The sequence below is a fragment of the Arvicanthis niloticus genome, chromosome 1 (assembly GCF_011762505.2).
Source record: "Arvicanthis niloticus isolate mArvNil1 chromosome 1, mArvNil1.pat.X, whole genome shotgun sequence".
In the NCBI taxonomy this organism is placed as follows: Eukaryota; Metazoa; Chordata; class Mammalia; order Rodentia; family Muridae; genus Arvicanthis; species Arvicanthis niloticus.
In genome coordinates this window covers 138085551-138104368 of record NC_047658.1, presented here as the reverse complement: position 1 = coordinate 138104368, position 18818 = coordinate 138085551, and the positions used below count along the sequence as shown (strand labels likewise).

The 18818-nt window shown below is 38.3% G+C and overlaps 1 protein-coding gene across 2 annotated transcripts in view; it reads left to right on the top strand.

Moving 5' to 3' along the window:
* Positions 1–18818, top strand: part of Prkg1 (protein kinase cGMP-dependent 1) — a 1132342-nt gene that overhangs the window by 995503 nt on the left and 118021 nt on the right. For both annotated transcript variants that reach the window (XM_034518638.2, XM_034518571.2), the window contains exon 8: positions 161–226. In XM_034518638.2, coding sequence (XP_034374529.1) covers positions 161–226 — 66 coding nt within the window. The remainder of the gene's footprint in view (positions 1–160; positions 227–18818) is intronic.

Below are 18818 nucleotides of genomic sequence, written 5' to 3'. Positions count from 1 at the left end.
TATAATATGTGTAAAGTGGTTCTTCACATGAAGCCTAAACCTGGAAGTGCATAAATCAAAAAATGTGTAATACTCTGGTTCCTGAAAGAAAGTCACCATAGTTACTTGCATTTGGTATTAAAGGCTGCACTATTCTAATGGGTCTTTTTATTTTACGCAGGGAGGATGTGAGAACAGCAAATGTTATTGCCGCAGAGGCTGTCACCTGCCTTGTGATTGACAGAGAGTAAGTACATTGATTTTTCTATGCATAACACACGGTCATATCAGCAATATATGTGGTTCTGAAGTTAGACAGCATTTTGAAGAGTTATTAATACTTGCTTAAAATCTTTCTCTTTTAAGATGAATTCTACATTTTATTCTCAAATTATCCTTGAAGTGGCTAGATCTGCCAATCTAGCTTTGCAATCTTTAACAAGGCACTTACTCACTATGAATTACACCTCCATGGGTTCACTTGAAAAGCAAAGATAAAAGAATATCATAGGGATATTTTGAAAATTAATAAGAACATGCAATTAATGCGTTTGCAAAGATACAACATCAAATTCACAACAGACAAATTGGAGACTCAATTTCCAGGGGAATGTCTTTAGAGTCTTTCAGGAGGTGCTTGACCAGTGCTGCCACTGGGTTTGTTTATTTGGAACCTTTATCACTGTTGTTCTCAGTATGTTTTAGGTTTCTTTTCTGTTTCTCTGTCCTGCAACTCGTACACCAGAGCCTTTTGGAAGACACTCTTATAAAAAGCATCAGCTCTAGATGTGGACAAATGCCTACTTAGAGAAATGAAAGGCTCTTTTGAGACATCTGTCACTGTCCTGTTTCTTCTCTTCCTCGTGCTTTACAGTTCTTATTGGAGTTATAGGGAACTGTAAATAGCAAGTTATTGCCACCAGAAGACTATGACTCAGGTGCATGCAAGCCACATGGAATTAAAAAAAATATAGTTCTTCAGTGTAGCCTATGTGGGTAAGTTCATCAGAAAGGCCCAGAGAGAACTGATAGAAAACTAGTAGACTCCTCCCAGCTGCATGAGACATTGTGCTGCAGAATTCCATGATAAAACAGAGATATAGATGAAAAGATCAGAATCTGGAGAAAGGGAAGGAAAACAGGTGAAAGAGAAGCCAAGAGCACAGGAGACAGGACAGTATAGAAAGAGAACATCTCTAGAGAGGAGAGAGATTAAATCCCAAGTTAGCGACATAGACTTAGTGAAACATCAATTCACAACCAAGAGTTTTCTATGAAAGGTGGGCAAGATAGGGTTGTACCATATGGAGAGGACAGGCTGAATGCTCAGAGTCCAAGACCCTAAACTACAGCTAAACATGGCAGGAAGTTTGAGAATTATCACTCAGTGTAGCAGGTGCACGTCCGTGGGTAGTAAAGAATATACAGTATACATATAGAGTAAATACACATACACATAAATACATAAATATAGAGTATGTACATATAGAGTAAATATTACCCACTTTAGAGTGAAGTCCCACCATTTGTAGCAACATGGGTGAATCTGGAAGACTGCTAAATGAAATTATCCATGCAAAGAAAGATAACACCACCTGAGATCAATTATGAAACTCAGAAGAGAAGCATAAAATGATGGCTATCAGAAGCTGGTGGATAAAGAGGAGGAATGGGCCTTAATTAACATGAGCAGCACTTAAGAGTAACTGTTAGAAATAACAGTCGTTGGTTGTTGTTGTTCTTGTTGTTTTGATTTTGAGACATGTCTGTCTGTGAAGCTCTGACTGACCAACTATATGTAGCAAGCTGCTCTTAAACTCACAGAGATCTGCTTGCCTCTGCCTTCTGAATTCTTAGATTAAATGTGCACAGCACCGCACCCAGCTGTTGTTTTATGTATTTAGAGAAAACAATAGTGAGACAGAAGGCTGAGGAAGACAGATTATGAGTTTGAGTCCAGCATCCTACAGAGAGATTCAAAACAACCTTGGGCTAAATATACAAAACCTGTGTCCCCCCAAATAAACTAACAATGAAAATAAACTTCAGGTGTATTATAAAAATGAGAAGTGAAAGGGTGTTTACACTTACTGTTTTGATTTAGTTTTACTGCATTGTACATACATTTTAAAACATCTCCTTGTACCTAGTAAATATATGATATTATAAATTATTAATAAAATGTGTATTAAAAAAAAACATGTAGAACTTGGCATGGTGACCCATGCCTATAATATCACTCTGGAGGCTAAAGCAGAAGGACGATCATGGACTCTCGACCTGCCTAGGCTATGTAGTGAGTTCCAAATCATCCTGGGCTACGCCAAGGCTCTGTCTCATAAAAAAAAGGAAGAGATTCCAAATATAAAATATAGTTGCTTAAATAGAGGAGGAAAAAGAGAGAAGAGAGGAGAGAAGGGGTCTCAGTTTAAAACATAAACACAAAAAAGGCAAGTTGAGTATTTGAACCCAGGAAGTTTATGAGTCTACTTTTAGGGAAGACATTGAGTTTCCAAGTAAACATTAAATCCATAGCAGAAAGAAAGAGTAAGAGACAAGGAAGAAAGGGAAGAAGGAAGGAAGGAAGGAAGAAACCAACCAACTGCAGTGAAGTGATCCTGTCAAAACTGCTGCTGGTACCTAATTAATGTCCAATTAGAGGAGCACCAGGGCGTCATCCTGTGCAAACAGATGGCAGACATTAGAACTGTCAGTAAAAGGAGCAACCTTCAGTAATTTACAAGCTATGGTACCATGTTACATAAGCTGCAGTTAGGCTTTCCTAGAGGGAAACAAAAGAACGACATTGTAACCAATCACGAATGTCAGACTTCTGTTTAAAATAAATGCTCATTGACAAATCAGAAAATGACGACCAGGTACCCACCTGTGTCTCCAACAGCATTTCCTGGCCATTTTTTTTCCCTCATAGCCTATTTGTTATCTCAGGGCCCTCCAGTGTTGGTCCTCTAATGCCTTCTGACTGGCTGTCTTTCCAGTCAGATCTCTTTACCATTCTGACCACATACACACCCATTTTTCATTTCTGTGGCCTTAATTCCACTCTTTTTATTTTCCAGGCCTTCCCTTTAGTATTTGCATTCATTTTAGTAAAGCCTAACTTGAGATTAAGGTATTTCTGGGCTCTAAGAGTAATCTGATTTTGATGATATGTCCCCTGAAGGCGAGTGGAAATCCAGAAGGCTGTTTTTGGTTGGCAGACACTGTCAGGGAATGAGGACGCTAGAGGAAAGATGTAGAGACCACACAAAACCAGGTTGGTTTCAAGATGGACTATGTAGCAGTGGTAATTTATCCACCTAGGTCACCTGGGTTTTCTTTGTACAGCATGTCATTCTCGGTCCACCTGATAGAACTACTGTATTACTTAAGTGAAAGGACGATAAACGTAAAATATGTCACGGCCTCAGCCTTTCCTACAATCTAAGTGGATTTTGTTTTGGTTCATTTTTCCTGAAAGAACATTGGGGTGATGTGAGGATATTGGCAGGGTGATTACAAGGAAACAAATGTGCCTTGTTAGAACGCTGTCTGCTGTCATCACTTAGCCTCGTCTTTTTTAAAAAATGGATCTGTTACTGACTAATATGCTTTTCCAAGACACTTTAAATAGGAAAAGATAAAATCCAGAAGTTTAGAAGAAAGACTGTGTTAGTTTAGCTTAATGATGTGAGTTGAATTATAGCCTGTCCTTAACGAGTGTGATCCAATGACAAAATAAGCACATTTCTATAAAGAGAGAGAGAGAGAGAGAGAGAGAGAGAGAGAGAGACTATTTTATGAAGAGTCCATGTGGTTTGAAGTCATGGAAAAAAGACGGAGGGACAGCTCTTCATGATGCTTGCTTGTCCAAGTGACTTAAAGTGGTCACAGGACGTCTACTAATGCTGGTCCCTCCAGCAATGACAGAGAGCATCCCTGGCTGGGATGTCCCCAGAGGAAGTCCCAGACTCAACTCAGCCACTAGACCAGAGCTCTCTGCTGATCTTTCATGCATTAGCCATCCCTAGCCATATACTTGCCATTTATGAAATTTCAACGCAAATATATGAAGTTTCTCACTCTACTCTGTTACCTAAAGAGCAGAGTTACTCTCAGAAACCTTTGAACTCTATTAATAGTCAAATATCATTAATATTTTGATGGGAAATGATAAAACTTAACATATTCTAAAACCTAGGGTATAAAATAAAACTAGTCATAGGAATCTTATAAATGCCTACATTAAAAGAAAAAATCAGATACATCTCAAATAACTTAGTGCTGCACCTCGGGGCCTTAGGAAAACAAGAAAAAGCCAAATCTAAAATAGTAAACAGAAATAATTGAAATAGGAGCAGTGCAGAAGTGAATTAGAAATAAAAAGAAAATAACACAAAGAATGTGTAAGCTGAATAGTTATTTCTTTGAAAGAGATGGATAAACTCTAAGCCAAACTAATCAAAAGAAAGAACCAAAATTAATAAAATTAGAAATGAAAAGAGAGACAGTACAGCAGATACCAACAAAATTCAGAAAACCATTAGGAAGGACATACCCTGAAGGCAGGTATCTCACTAACTTGGGAAATCTAAATGATATGGATGAATTTCTAGATGTATATAATCACCAAAATTAAACCAAGCAGAGTTAAGTAATTTAAATAGATTAATAACCAGCTATTGAGATGGGTTAGGCTGACTCCATGACAGGCCTCAGACTTTCACACTCCAGCAATGGTTCTGGGATGTACCTAGAGATAGAGCCAATAGACAAAGATAGAGGTCACCTACCCCTCCATGGAATTCCTCTAATGTGCTTTAAATCAGGCCTGTGAGCTCACTTTGGGGTTTCTCCATCTTTGTAGACTTCTGCAGAATGCTGGACTTCTGCAAAATACAACATTCTTTGCACTTAAAGAAAAGGAAGGAAGGAAGGAAGGAAGGAAGGAAGGAAGGAAGGAAGGAAAGAAGGAAGGAAGGGAGAGATGAAGGAAGGGAAGAAGGGAGGGAAAGGAAGGAAGGAAGGAAGGAAGGAAGGAAGGAAGGAAGAAAGAAAGAAAGAAAGAAAGAAAGAAAGAAAGAAAGAGAAAGACTCAACAGGTTTTAGTTGGTTAACCATTACTGAGTAGTCAGCCATGAGATTATAGACAAACAAGCACCACTAACTGTAATCAGCAGATAGTTGGTGCATACATGTATATACACATGTACTTAGAGAGAGAGAACACTTAAAGGAAGTGAGGTTGTGGACTTAAGGAGTCAGGTGGAGTATAAGAGGGCTTGGAGGGAAGAGAGGAAAGGGAAAAAGTGACATGGTTATATCTTAACTTAAAAAATAAATAACAAAAAGTTCACTGTCTGAAATTTTCAAAGAACTACTAAAGTTTTTAACACAATAAGAAAAAAAGAAAAGAAAAATTCATCAGGAATTAGAAAGGAGCCTAAAAGATGTTTAAGAATGAAAGAGAAGCCAAGCCTCCTCAAGGAGGACAGATACTGACCTGCTCAGGTTAATGGGGTGTGCTTTGTTATTAAAGCTCATGTCCTTTGGCTCCAAAGCTTCCATTTTGTAACCTCTTGTCTAGATGAACTGTGTTCTGCAGGTGAGGCTCAAGGCCCAGGAATGATGCTCCCATTACACTGTTTAACTATGATGACTAGTAAGGTAGATGTTCAATTCCTGTTCTTACATTTTAGTGCATTTTGGTAGGTCTTGGAATTTTAGAGTAGAAAGACTTTGAAAACCCACTCTCACAAATCCTCTAGTGGTTAAGAATTGTGAGCTGCACCACAGAAGGAGGATAGATTTCCAGCTTTTTGTTGCTGAGGGTTGAGCTATATACCTCACGACATGTGATGAGCACTTGCGTCATTTGAACGTGGAGGGCAAACTGTAAACAGCTAGAAACTCTAGTAGGTGGTAGAGTGATAAGGTGTGTTTACTGAGAAGCTGGAAGCCTATGGAAATGACAGCAGTAAGGAGGACTAAGCCCCAGTCCCTAAACAGTGTTCCCAAAGGCTCTCTGATCTGCCCTTACTTCTGCCATGACCTCTCTTCTCTTGGCCCTATGGAGACTAAGAATTGGACCTTGTTGTTGACCATGGTATCTAAAACCCACTATGGTTGAGGGCTGGAGAGAGATGGCTCAGTGGGAAAGAACATGACTGTCTGCTCTTTTGAAGAACCCAGGTTCAATGCTCGGCATCCGCATAGATCTCACAAGGTGTGTAACATCGCTTCCAGGGGATCTGACACCCACTCCAGGCTAATGTGGTCCCTGTATATATGCACATTGATGGTGAACAGACTTACATGCAAGCAAAGTGCCCAAACACAAAATAACAATAGTAGTAAAATGTTTAAAACTCACAACCCTTGATATTTAAGGACCAGATACTTGTTTGTGTGTGTGTGTGTGTGTGTGTGTGTGTGTGTGTGTGTGTGTGTTATGGGTTGGTGTTTGGAGCAAGGAGTGATGGCATGTCTTCTATACTATATAATATTTACCAACATCCTGACCGGTACTCTCTGCTTAATACTACTAGTTCATCCAGTGATAAGAAAAGTGTCCCCAGTCATTGTCTAGCATCCCATGACCACAAAAGCCATCCCAGCAAGGAAGAATACAGTCAACAAGTGACAGCCATGAAGTAGCTACAGTGTCATGCCAGTAGAAATTGTACCAGAAATCCCAATACAATGTTCCTGGAGAAGCTACTCCCAGACAAATGGAAAGCTATGTCAGGGAAAGTCTTCTGATCATTTGATGCTATAAAGCAGATGCTGGGAGAATTATAAGCACACACTAGGATGAGGAAGACAAATAAATGCTTCATTCTTGCTTTGTTTCTCCAGCGCTGACAGCATGTCCTTGCGACTCAGCAAGGGAGAATTATTTAAAATGTAAGGCACATTTTCAAAGGCAGCAAAACAACTGAAAAACTCTGAGAGTGAGGACGCACACCCATAATCCCCATACTTGAGTGGCTAAGGCCTGAGAATCATCGCACACCCATAATCCCCATACTTGAGTGGCTAAGGCCTGAGAATCATCGTGAGTGCGATGTCTGGCTTACCTTAACAAGACTCTACTTACAGAAACAATGCAAACAAAGATAAAATACAGGAGAGAGCAAAGAATCCGCTCAGGAAGATGGGGATGAATAGCAACAGCTTCTCCTTTCTAATCCTGATTTGTGATTCTAGCATTTCAAGTATGAACAAATACTTGGTAAGAACATAGGAAAGAAGACAGTGTCTTGCCTGAAGCATCTCCAAAACCTCCTTGGATGAAGTGACATGTGAGCTAGGTTCTTTTAAGTTTGAGCAGAAGTTTCACAAATAAAGGAGGGAAAGTAAAGGCAGGGACTGGGGAGAGCAGGGTACGTACAAGCACAGCCTCAGTGGCTTCTGTGTAGTACTGAGTGGAACATGGTAAGAATGGAAGACTTGGAGAAGAAGCTGGAAGAAAAATCACACAGAGGCTGAGAGCTGAGTCTAGAAAGAAGAACTGGGTAAAGCTTATCAAGAAACCTAACAGGAGCAAGAGTCGGGGGTTCAATGGCTAAGAGCACTTGCTGCTTTTGGTAGCTCACAACTGTCTGTAACTCCAGTTCCAGGGGACTGACACTCTTTGCTGGTTTCTGATGGCACCAGGCACTCGTATGCATAAATGCACACATAAATACATACATATACACATGCACACATATACAGAGATAAAGCTGTCATACATATAAACTAGAAAACCAATAAACCCATAGTTTTAAAAGTAATCTCCTGGTGTCTCAGAGTAAAAAAGCTGGTTTCATCTTTTGGAAACTATGGGGCCAGTGAAGAGCCATTACTACTGTATCATGTATTTGTCTTTGAAGGAAGGGAAGAGAGCAAGATGGGTCACAACACAGAGAACTGGTACAGACTATTAAAGTCACAACAGCCCTAAGGAATGTCTATTAAGGTTGAGAGTTTTAGACTTGAGCCTAAAGCAGATTTGGGTGATTGTTAAATGGTCCAGATGAGCAATGTTTCTTGTACAAGAACTCAGTAGATGTCTATAGGTAGTCAATGATGTGTGAGAGAAAGCTGGTTACACCTGATATAACAACTGCTTCACCTGTGGACAGGCTAAGTTTGAGTCTATTCGGGTTCTCAAAATAAGGTGACCACTACCAGTTAGAAACGCTTTGATTTCCACTGATGCTTAGAAGACAGATGCAAGTTGACACTGGAGTTCATAAATCCCTTAAAATTTAAGAGGCTTTGCATTCTCAAGTCATTATTTTGTGTTATACTAGTAATGAATAATTCCATTTTCCCAGTGAGTACTTAAAAGTTTACAATGTATTTGAACCTTGCATTTTTATCCAGTGTTTTTAAATTTGTTTGAAAATTCAGCAATGCTTTGAGACTCACAGGCTATTGATCTGAAAGGATAATGGAATAAGCTGAACTAATACATTTTATTTTTCTAAAATTTAAGCATTAAGCAGCAATTCTAAAATAAGTAACATTTGAGATTTTGCATTTGGGAGTCTGAGCAGTGGTTCTAGCAGTTTATTTGGGGGTGGTGCAATTCTAATGATTCTTGTAGTGGTGTGGGGTGATGGGGGTGCAGGTCAGAGGCCAGGAGCACTTCCAGATAGAAGTCTAACGATAAGGTTTTTTCAAAATGGTAAAATCATTAAAGTTGAAATCTGCTCCAGATACTGCACATTTTTTGGTAAAGTTAAGTAGATTTTGCTTATTTTAGGAAGCGCACTTTCCTGATGAGACAGCCATTATAGTCCCAGCTGGGTCATAAAAGATCTAAGGCTTTCCTTTTCTTTTCAATATGTCTCACAGTTGGTACCCATCTGAAATACAAAGTATGGGAACATGAATTGAATTAGCATCAGCCACAATAACAGGGATGCCCCATCCCTGTCCAAGTATTACAATGGGAGCCCTTTCAGAACTTATCTCTCTGGATGAAATACGGCGCTCACCTTATCTGCAAGCCCTTCTACAGCTGTGTAATTGAGTTAATTTGAATAGATAGCAGACTATCCAAGGCCAATCATGATATGGTGGTTGACAAGAAAGGTACTGTCTTGTGAGCTTGAATTGGAGATGGATAATATATTATCACTGAGAAAGAAACTGAACGACAGCAGTTAATGAGTCTTATTTCTGTTTTCACAGGATGTTCTCTTTTTCATTCACTCTCTATACATCACCAATATACTGTGTGTTTGTGTGTGTGTGTGTGTGTGTGTGTGTGATAACCACTGAAGAAGAGACTCAGAAAAACATAAATACATATTGTTAAATTTCACCAACTGTTTTTAATTAAGTAGGTCATTCCACATAGATTTTCTTTCTGCTTTGACCACATGCAGAGCTAACTTTAACACATTAAATATTCTCTGAGGCTCACATGGAAGTAGAGAGGCAGATAAGGATTAATTAAACAGATCATTTCTCTCACAGCATATCTGCAAGGAATGGTTTGTTTCCTCTTCAAATGAATGAAGCTTCAGAAAGCCTGCGCCATGTCCCAAAATGTATAGCATGTAAATAAAGTCAGTGACACTCATGTCGTGACTTAGCACATCACACAGACAATTCACTCTACGAGTAACTCAGTCTCCTTGCCTTCTTACATCTTTGGCTGTGCTTAGACATTTAAGTCATTTTTATCTGTATTTTTATAAAGACTTCTGTGCATTAGGCAGCTTTACTTACCTTCTGAAGTATTTCCCTGAAGAGACATACCACGGTGGGGAAATTACAGTGTCCATGGTCAGCACATTTTCAAAAGATTTTCTAGAACCATTACAGAGCATACTCCTCAGTGACAATCATGAGAATATATTACAGTATACCACCATGGTCAGCTTAAGTTTACAAGTAAAATAATTGAAAAAAAAAAAAAAAACAGACAAAATTTTGGTGAGTCAGCCCAAGGATTGAAATCTACCTTAACCCTAGAAAACTACATTTAACATTTTCCTTCTCTTCTGGTTGCTTCAGGGAGCTTGGTTATTAACAACTAAAGCTATGGAAGAGATGTGCATTGTTTGGCAATTGCATTTTTATCCTAGAGAATAATAATATGTTTTAAAGGCTTCGGAAAATTTGAAAGAAGTGTAAAAGTCAAGATGAGCTTCATCTGAAGTGTCAAAGGTAAATACTAAAGGTGAACAGGGTGCCAGGGAAGGAAGGGTGTGGCAGAGAAACTGTGGAAATTATCCAAGTGTAAAACATACTGCAGAGCCAGAGAACGGACCTGAGAAGATTCAGCGGATTGATGACATATAGTGCCGTTAGTGGTAGAAAGGAAAAAGCTGAGGAAAGATAATTCATGAATATGAGTATCTACATGTGATGATTTGGGGGTATGTATATGTATTTGTGTACCTGCACACTTATGCATGCGTGTTCCTGCCATCTTGTACATTTGAGACAAAGGTCAGCTTATAACAATCGGTTGTCTTCTTTCAGCACTAGTTCAGGGAAGGATGACAGGCTTTGTGGGACATTTTGTTTCAATACCGTCATCTGTTAATCCTCATAATAGCCCTTTGGGTGGGGGGAGAAGTAACTAAATAAGACATTCTAGAAAGGGAGTTCAACTGAGAACTAGAGAAACTCAAAGACTTGGGCAGAGTCATCTCCCTAGTTAGATTTTCAGGGTTATCTGCCTTCTATACCCTGTTTTTGTTATTGCCTTTATTCCAACAAATTAAGTGAGAAGCTTGATTCTCTTTGTGAGAGTTTTTTTAAAAAGACAAATAGAATAAAAGCAGTCAAAGGTATATAAGAAAGAATCACATGTCACCTTTTACACTAGGCTCTAAGTAGGCTCTAAGTAGCCTAAGTAAGAGGCAAAAGGGCTAAGAGTTTAAAGGGGATTGCAAAGGTGGGCTTGAGGGGCTCCAGTAAAATGGAGCATAAGTAGAGAAGACCAATTCTGAATTGCGGTAAAGGATAAGTAACTAGGAAGATGGGAGGCATAGTAACTAGTATGGAGAGAAGCTGGTATAGGTAGCTATGGGTAAGCTAAATATGAACCATAAGTAAGACATAGGTAACACACTCAAATGTGGCAGACGTGTGGATCTGAAGAGTTCAATGTTAGTGTGAGGAGCAGAACTGAAGGCTTAAGAACCAAGTTAGCTTTCGAGAACCTTTAAAGAGAGATTTGACTACAAATCATTATGTGTACTACATAAGAACCAGATCATAGTAAAAATGTCTGGTATTGTTTCCTGAAGGTATAGTTTCTAGTTCATTATATAAGTTTCCCAAGATGTGTCTCATATCTACTGTTGCTAACCTGGGGACATTGGCAATGTCCGGAGGCAGTTTTGTTATTACAGTAGATTTGCTGCTCATGTCTTGTAGACAGAGGTCAGGACTTCTAAACATCACATAATGCCCTGGGCATTTCTCTACTGCTAGGAGAATTAGCTGACCAAAAACACCAGGATAGAGGAGTGTAAGAAATACTAAAGTAAGTTCTTCACAAAATACAGGAACTAGATACTTTGTAGAGGTGTGAGGTTTTCATGAGCTAAAACTAGCACTAAAGATTAAATATATGCAAGACCTTAGGTATTTAAGGAAAATAATTCTATTGGCGGATTAGAAAAAGATAGCAAAGACAAATACTTCAGTAACTTACATTAGCAAGATGACAGAGGGAGGTGTGTGTGTGTGTGTGTGTGTGTGTGTGTGTGTGTGTGTGGTATGTGTGGTATGTGGTGAGAGAGGTGGAAGCACAGAGGGAGAAGATGAGTGAGGGGCAGTCAGGGGCAGGGCAGCAGCCAGTGCGGCTCTGTAAACTCAAATCCCCACATCTGGTGATTGCTGCCATTCTCTGGAAGCTCAGACAACACAGGGAGGATGGGGCCTGTGAAAGATCAACAGACTAACAGTAATGACCACTCTGATGGAAAGTTAGAATCAGAGTAAAGGGGAGATGAAATAAATGCTAGCTTGCAATATGTTGAAGAGTAAAATGAAAACTGTCTGGCCACGAAGGATATTTTATGGCATAGGGTTAGAGACATTATTCTGTTTATTGATTTCAAGAAGAGCCCACTGGGAGACAATCAGTGGAAAAGGTATTACTGAAAGGATGAGTCTAGAGGAGAAAGATGAAAGAATCTGTGCAAAGCACAAAAGGAATAGAGATGGCTCAGAGGCTGAGTGCCTCCAGCCCTTCCAGGGGACCCGAGTTCAGTTCTCAGCACCCACACTGGCTGGCTCACAGTCTGCTATAACTCAAGCTCCAGAGGATCTGACAGCCTCTTTTGGACACACACACACACACACACACACACACACACACACACCACACAGATACTGAAGAAATGAAAGAAAATTTAAAGAAACTAAACCTGAGGTTTGAGACAGACGTTAGATAGTTGGGAACTAATGCTTCAATTGACCTTGATGAATGAGCAGAAGCCCCAGAAATAAGAAAGTAATGCTTCCATCAGAGAGGCTGGCTAGGGAAGGCATGACAGGCTCTCAAGACTCTCATGTTAAGTTGCTGGACAGTTTATAGCCCCCTCATGAGAACATCTTCAAGCTAGTCCTCATGATGTGATAGGAAACTGCTGAATTTTAATTTTGCTGTCACCACCTGTGAATTTAAAACATATTAAAATCTTAGGTTGTCATCATAGTTATTAACAATGAGTAGAGTTATGATTTCTTTGTTTTGTGGTTTGTTTTTAAAGTGTTAATAGTCTTATATCTGCGCCTAGATCCAAGAAAGTTGTTTTTTTTAATTGCTTCAGTGTACAATATACAGATAAAAATTTAAGTAACATAATACTATGTATAAGGAGTATACAATACTAATTTTTAAATGTACATTGTATGAACTTAAAAAAATATAGAAGCAAACATTTTCCCCCAAAAAAGTGACACAAGAAAATGTATCTTCCAGTTTGCCCCTGGTATTTCTTCATTATGCTTATTATAGACTAATTATGTCTCTTGATATGTGCATTGATGTCCTAACACCTAGTGTGACTATATTTAGATACAGCCATAAAAGAAGTAATTAAGGTTAAGTAAGGTCACTGTATGTAATAATCTAATCCCATAAGACTGTGGTCCTGTAACAGCCAGAAACACACACACATTGAAAAGCTGTGTTGAGGACACAGAGAGGAGAAAAACCTTACCAGAAACCGACTCTGGCCAGTTCTTGGTCCCTGACATCCAGGCTCTATACTATTAGAGAAGTAATTTCTGTTTGATTTTTTTTTTAATGTAATCTTTTTTATTTTGCATGACAGCACCAGAAGAGTAATATGTCCTCCTCATTAGAGTTTTTATAGATGGATGTGTAGAGAATTCAGATGATCTGTTAACATATTCCCCTTTAGAGTGGTTTGGCTGGATGCCAGAGAACAGGTATGATTTCAAGGCCAAGCCCCAGATAGCTATCATCTGCTTCAGTCTTCTACATGGGGAAGCAGAGTGCTGTCAGCAATAGTCAGTATTCAAATATACAGAGCTCAAATACCACAGTCAAGGTCAACCTTGTGGCCTTCCGTGAGTTGTTTTAGCCTTGATTGCCTCATCTGCAAAAGAAAGAAAAATCAATGTAAAAACATAAAGCTAGAAACAGTGTAGCTTTTCTTCATATTTTGCTTGATATTTTTATTAAACTCCACAAGGACTAATTTAGGATATTTAAGGATATTTTTACCTGTATCTGATGATTCTGAGAAAAACGTGTTTATTTTCATCTTTATTGTTTGTTCTTTGACAATTTCATCTATATATCATGTGCATTCAGAAAGCCATAATGCCCCCATCTCCCACCTCTATTCCCCTTCCTTTCTGTAGGCCCCTTCTGCATACAAGACCTTTGAGCTGTTGCTGCTGCTACTGCTGCTGCTTTTGTTGTTGTTGTTGTTTGAGACCCACTGATTTAACCAGAATCATCTGTGTGACCATGAGTTTGAAATATCTCTTAAAGGCTGAGTGAGCTCTTTAGTGAGTACTCTTAAAGGGAGCGATTGCCCCTCCCACAGAACTATTATAAGCACAGAAAGGTAGGGTTCCTTCAGTTCCTCACCAATTGGTGATTGACTGTTAATAAGCTATTGTAGGTTCGTAATTGCCTTGCCTGTGCAGAGCCCAACAGACATTATTTGATGGCCATTCTCTTCTGGTTCTTACATCTTTTGCCAGCCCCTCTTCTGCAATGTTCTCTGAGCCGTAGAAGTGGGAGGTATCGATGCCTGAGCACTCAACTTACTCTCAGCATCACAAGCAGCCATGTGTCTCTGCAGTCACTACCCACATTGCAAAGAAAAGCTCTCTGATTCAAGCTGAAAGGAGCATTTGTCTGTTCACTATAAATGTATTTAAAAGGCAATTTGACACACTGACAATTTAGCTAAAGGAAAGTATTAAGCCCACCCCTATGATCAAAGACCTCCTTGGCAATGGCTCTTTGACCATGTTTAGAGTAAGCAAAATTAATTCCTTCCTGTGGCTCAGGCCTCAGACCCTGTCAGAACAAGCTGTTGCCTCCTTAACAGTTGTGACATTATTGCATCAGCAGGTGTATCTTGCCGGGAGATGGATATTTGTAGCATGGGGAGTTGACAGCTGATGTGACAGTCTCACCCCCTGATGCCTGTATAGTACTTCCTGGTACTATGAAATCTAGCTAGTATGGAAGAAGCTTCCAGATAGTTCCAGTTTTCAGTCCACATATATGGCATCTTCAGCAATATAGTCTTAGCAACTAGTTTGAATGAGCAAACAAGAATTTCTTTTTCCCAGTCATTTCATAAAGGCAAAAATAAAAGGTTCAGTAATAAATTTTTATAAGACTGCTAAGCTAGTGACTAGGATCTTCTAAGAATTTTAATACATATAAAATATATATTAAAAGTTATAAAATATAAAAGTTTTCCAAAGAAAGATACTATGGGATAAATTTATTGTACTGTCTAAGGGTTCATTTTTAACTTTCATTCTGCTTTGTAATTACATGGTGTTTTTCTATACAAACTGTAAATGTCATACAGTTTTAAACAGTTATTAATGTTTTTTTAATTTGATATAATAAATAGAGAGTGCATTAACTATATATTTTAATTGTTTAAATAAATGAAGGTTATTTTTCTTTAGTCCACTTGGAGAAGAGCTTTGGTAAACTAAATGAATTGATAATTGTAAATTAGTTTTAAGAAACTATGCTTGAAAATATTTAATTTGTGAGACATTTTATAATGCCCTAGTATTTATTTTAAAAATTGAAAACTCTAGAAAAAGTCAAATGTCTACCATTTTGTGATTCTTGTTACAAGACAGATCCTAAGTTATTTTTGGAATTGAAAATCTTCTATGTCATTATAAAGGTTAAATAATTTAGTATTGATACTTGGTTTCCATGGGGCAAAATGTATTATTTTGATAAAATCAGTGAGAAATCTATGAGAAATCACATTAACTTTCCACACAGTGATATTTTACTGAGACAGTCAATGGAAGAGTAATTCATAGATCCATTGATTGCTGAAGATACAGTAACATGAGGGAGGTCCTCGTGGTAATACTCATGTGCTTTGATGTACCTGATTTGATGTGTAATTTGTCACTGATATATTTCTTTATTAGAATTTAAAATGTGCTTAGAGTATTCACTGAAGCTAAGATTTTGTCCTGAATATTCATATTTTATATTTTATATAGATGAATTTTCAAAAAAACACACCTTGAGTTAGAAATAAAAGTTTGTGTCAGAAAAGGGCAAACATAGTGAACCAGCAGTGGCGCAGCCTGTAAGGCCTCTGCCTGCAGAGGGCGTGGGTCCCTCTGCGCTCTCTTTCTGTGTTCGAATCCCACTCGCCTCCTCCCATATCTCGTGGGGAAAAAAAAAACGGGGGGGCAAACATTGCTTGTCATCTTCTGATCACATGCTTAGACTGGCAATAAATAAATCAAAGGATGCATCCATCTTCCTGTTCCTTTCAAGTTTTTATTATAAGCAGGCGATCTTGCAGTAAACAAAGAACTACTGTTGGATTGGAAATTTAGATTTTGGTGTGGGAAACACAACCAATATTTAAATAGAGTTGTTTATAGTCGGTGGTAAGTGATGATGAGTCAGAGTGACAGTGAATTATCAGCAAGGCTTTGGGTTAAAGAGAAAAATGGTATTGGCTTCTCTGAGAGGACCTGTCTAAAGAGGATACACTTGATCTGAGATTTGAATGGTATTAAGGAAATCCTATGTGAACATATGGGCAAAGAACATTGAAGACATATGACATTTGTTCTAAGGCAAGTGCATGGAAGAAATTAGAGTGGGTTGTAGATGCCAGCAGAATAGTGACATCACCTGACTTGTCTCGTGTAACTTATAAGGAAGAGTGTCCACAAAATAAAACAAGTCTATTCCAAGACAAGCACAGGTGGATGAAACAAAAGGGCATGACATAAAAGGGATTAACTTCAAAGTATTGAAACCAAAACCAGCAGTATTCAGATAGATTCAATACAATGGTGGAAGTGTAAGAGGAAGAGAACAATCTAGAAAGTGGTTTAACAAAATGTTCATGTGATGTGTCAGACATAAATACTTCCAACTTTTCAGGCTGTATGTGATCTATCATAGTTGTTCAACCTCGCTGTACATGTGAAAACAGGTGTAGGTAATACACAGTACATAGAAAAGTAAGTGTGTCTGTGTTCTAACAAAATTTTCTTTATAAAATTTGTAGTATGCATTACTTGGGTTTGCAGATTATAGTTTGCCGACTTTTTGATTCATAATCATTCCTTGAATGCTAAAAAAAATAGTTCTTTGCCAAGAAACTTTATTCAGAATCTTACAGGTTCTGTGAAATTTCTTTCAGATAAGTGTCATTTACCAAGACAAGGTGGAAAGAGTAGAGTGTCCTGGGCTTGCTCAAGAAAAGATGGCATTGTTCAGAGAATCAGTCCTCCCAAGCCATCCTGATCATTTTTAAAATAGCTTAAAGTAAACCAGAAGATGCTTAGATTATTGATTTGCTTAGATTATTTTAAATTACCTATTTATTTATAGTATTAGCTAAATGTATAGTGATAGTTTGGACCAGTGAGTGATTGTGATTATTATTTACTTTGCTCTTATGCACTGTGTTATTTATATGTTTAAAATTTATACATCTGGTCTATCTGTGTATATGTGTGCGCACACACATGCATGTGTGCCTGTGCGACATCATGTGTGCTGATGTCAGAGGGAAACTCACAAGAGTTGTTTCTCTACTTCCACATGTGAGTTTCAGGGATCTAATATAGGCTTGGTAGCAAGTGCCTTCATCCATTGAGCCATAGAAACAGTCCAAAGGCTACCTTTAAAAATGATTATTGAAAACATCATCCACCAGGATCAAGTAGGCTTCAACACAGAGATGAAAGGACGGCTCAATATATGAAAAATCATTAATGTAATCTGCCATGTAAAGAAATTGAAAGAAAAGAACAATATGACTATCACATTAGATGCTAAAGAGGCCTTTGACAAAATCCAACACACCTTCATGTTAAAAGTCTGGAAGAGATCAGAGACACAAGGCACACACCTAGATATAATAAAGGCAATATTCATCAAGCCAATAACTAACATCAAATTAAATGGAGAGAACCTTAAAGAAGTTCCACTAAAATCAGGGACAAGGCAAGGTTTTTCCATTCTGTATCTCTTCAATATAGTACTTGAAGTTTTAGTTGGAGCAATAAGACAACTAAAAGAGATCAAAAGTATTCAATTGGAAAGGAAGAATTCAAAGAACTGTTTTTCACAGATGATATGATAGTATACATAAGTGACCCCCAGAACTCTACCAAAGAATTCCTACAACTAATAAACACCTTCAGCAAAATGGCTGAATACAAAATTAACTGTAAAAAAATCAGGAGCCCTCCTTTATACAAATGATAAATAGGCTGGGAGGGAAGCCAAAAATATACAATGGAAAAAAGAAAGCATCTTCAATAAATAGTTCTGGTCTAACTGGCAGTCTGTATGTAGAAAAAAAATGAAAATAGATCCTTATTTGTCACCTTGCACAAAGCTCAAGTCCAAGTGGATCAAGGGCCTCAACATAAAACCAGATACACTGAATCTAATAGAAGAGTAAGTGGGGAAGAGCCTTGAAATTATTTGCACAAAGGGCAATTTCCTAAACAGAACTTCAATAGCTCAGGCTCTAAGATCAGAATTAATAATGGAACCTTGTGAAACTAGAAAGCTTCTGTAAGGCAAAGGACATAGTCAATAGGACACATTGACAACCTACAGATTGGGAAAAAATCTTTACTAGTCCCACAACCAATAGAGGGCTAATATCCAAAATATATAAAGAACTCAAGAAGCTAACCATCAAAAAACCAAACAACCCAATCAAAACATATGGGGTATAGAAATAAACAGAGAATTCACAACAGAGGAATCTTGAATGGCTGAGAAGCACTTAAAGAAATGTACAAAGTTCTTAGTGGTCAGGGAAATGCAAATCAAAACGACCCTGAGATTCCACCTTAAAACAATCAGAATGGCTGAGGTCAAAACCTCAGGTGACAGCACATGTTGGCAAGGATATGAAACAAGGGGAGTACTTCTGCATTGCTGGTGGAAATGAAAACTTGTACAACCACTCTGGAAATCAATCTGGTGGTTCCTCAGAAAATTGGAAAAAGTTCTAACTGAAGACCCAGCTATACCATTCCTTTGCATATATCCAAAAGTTGTACCATACCACAAGGACACATTTTCCACTTTGATCATAGCAGCTTTATTCACAACAGCTGGAAACTGGAAA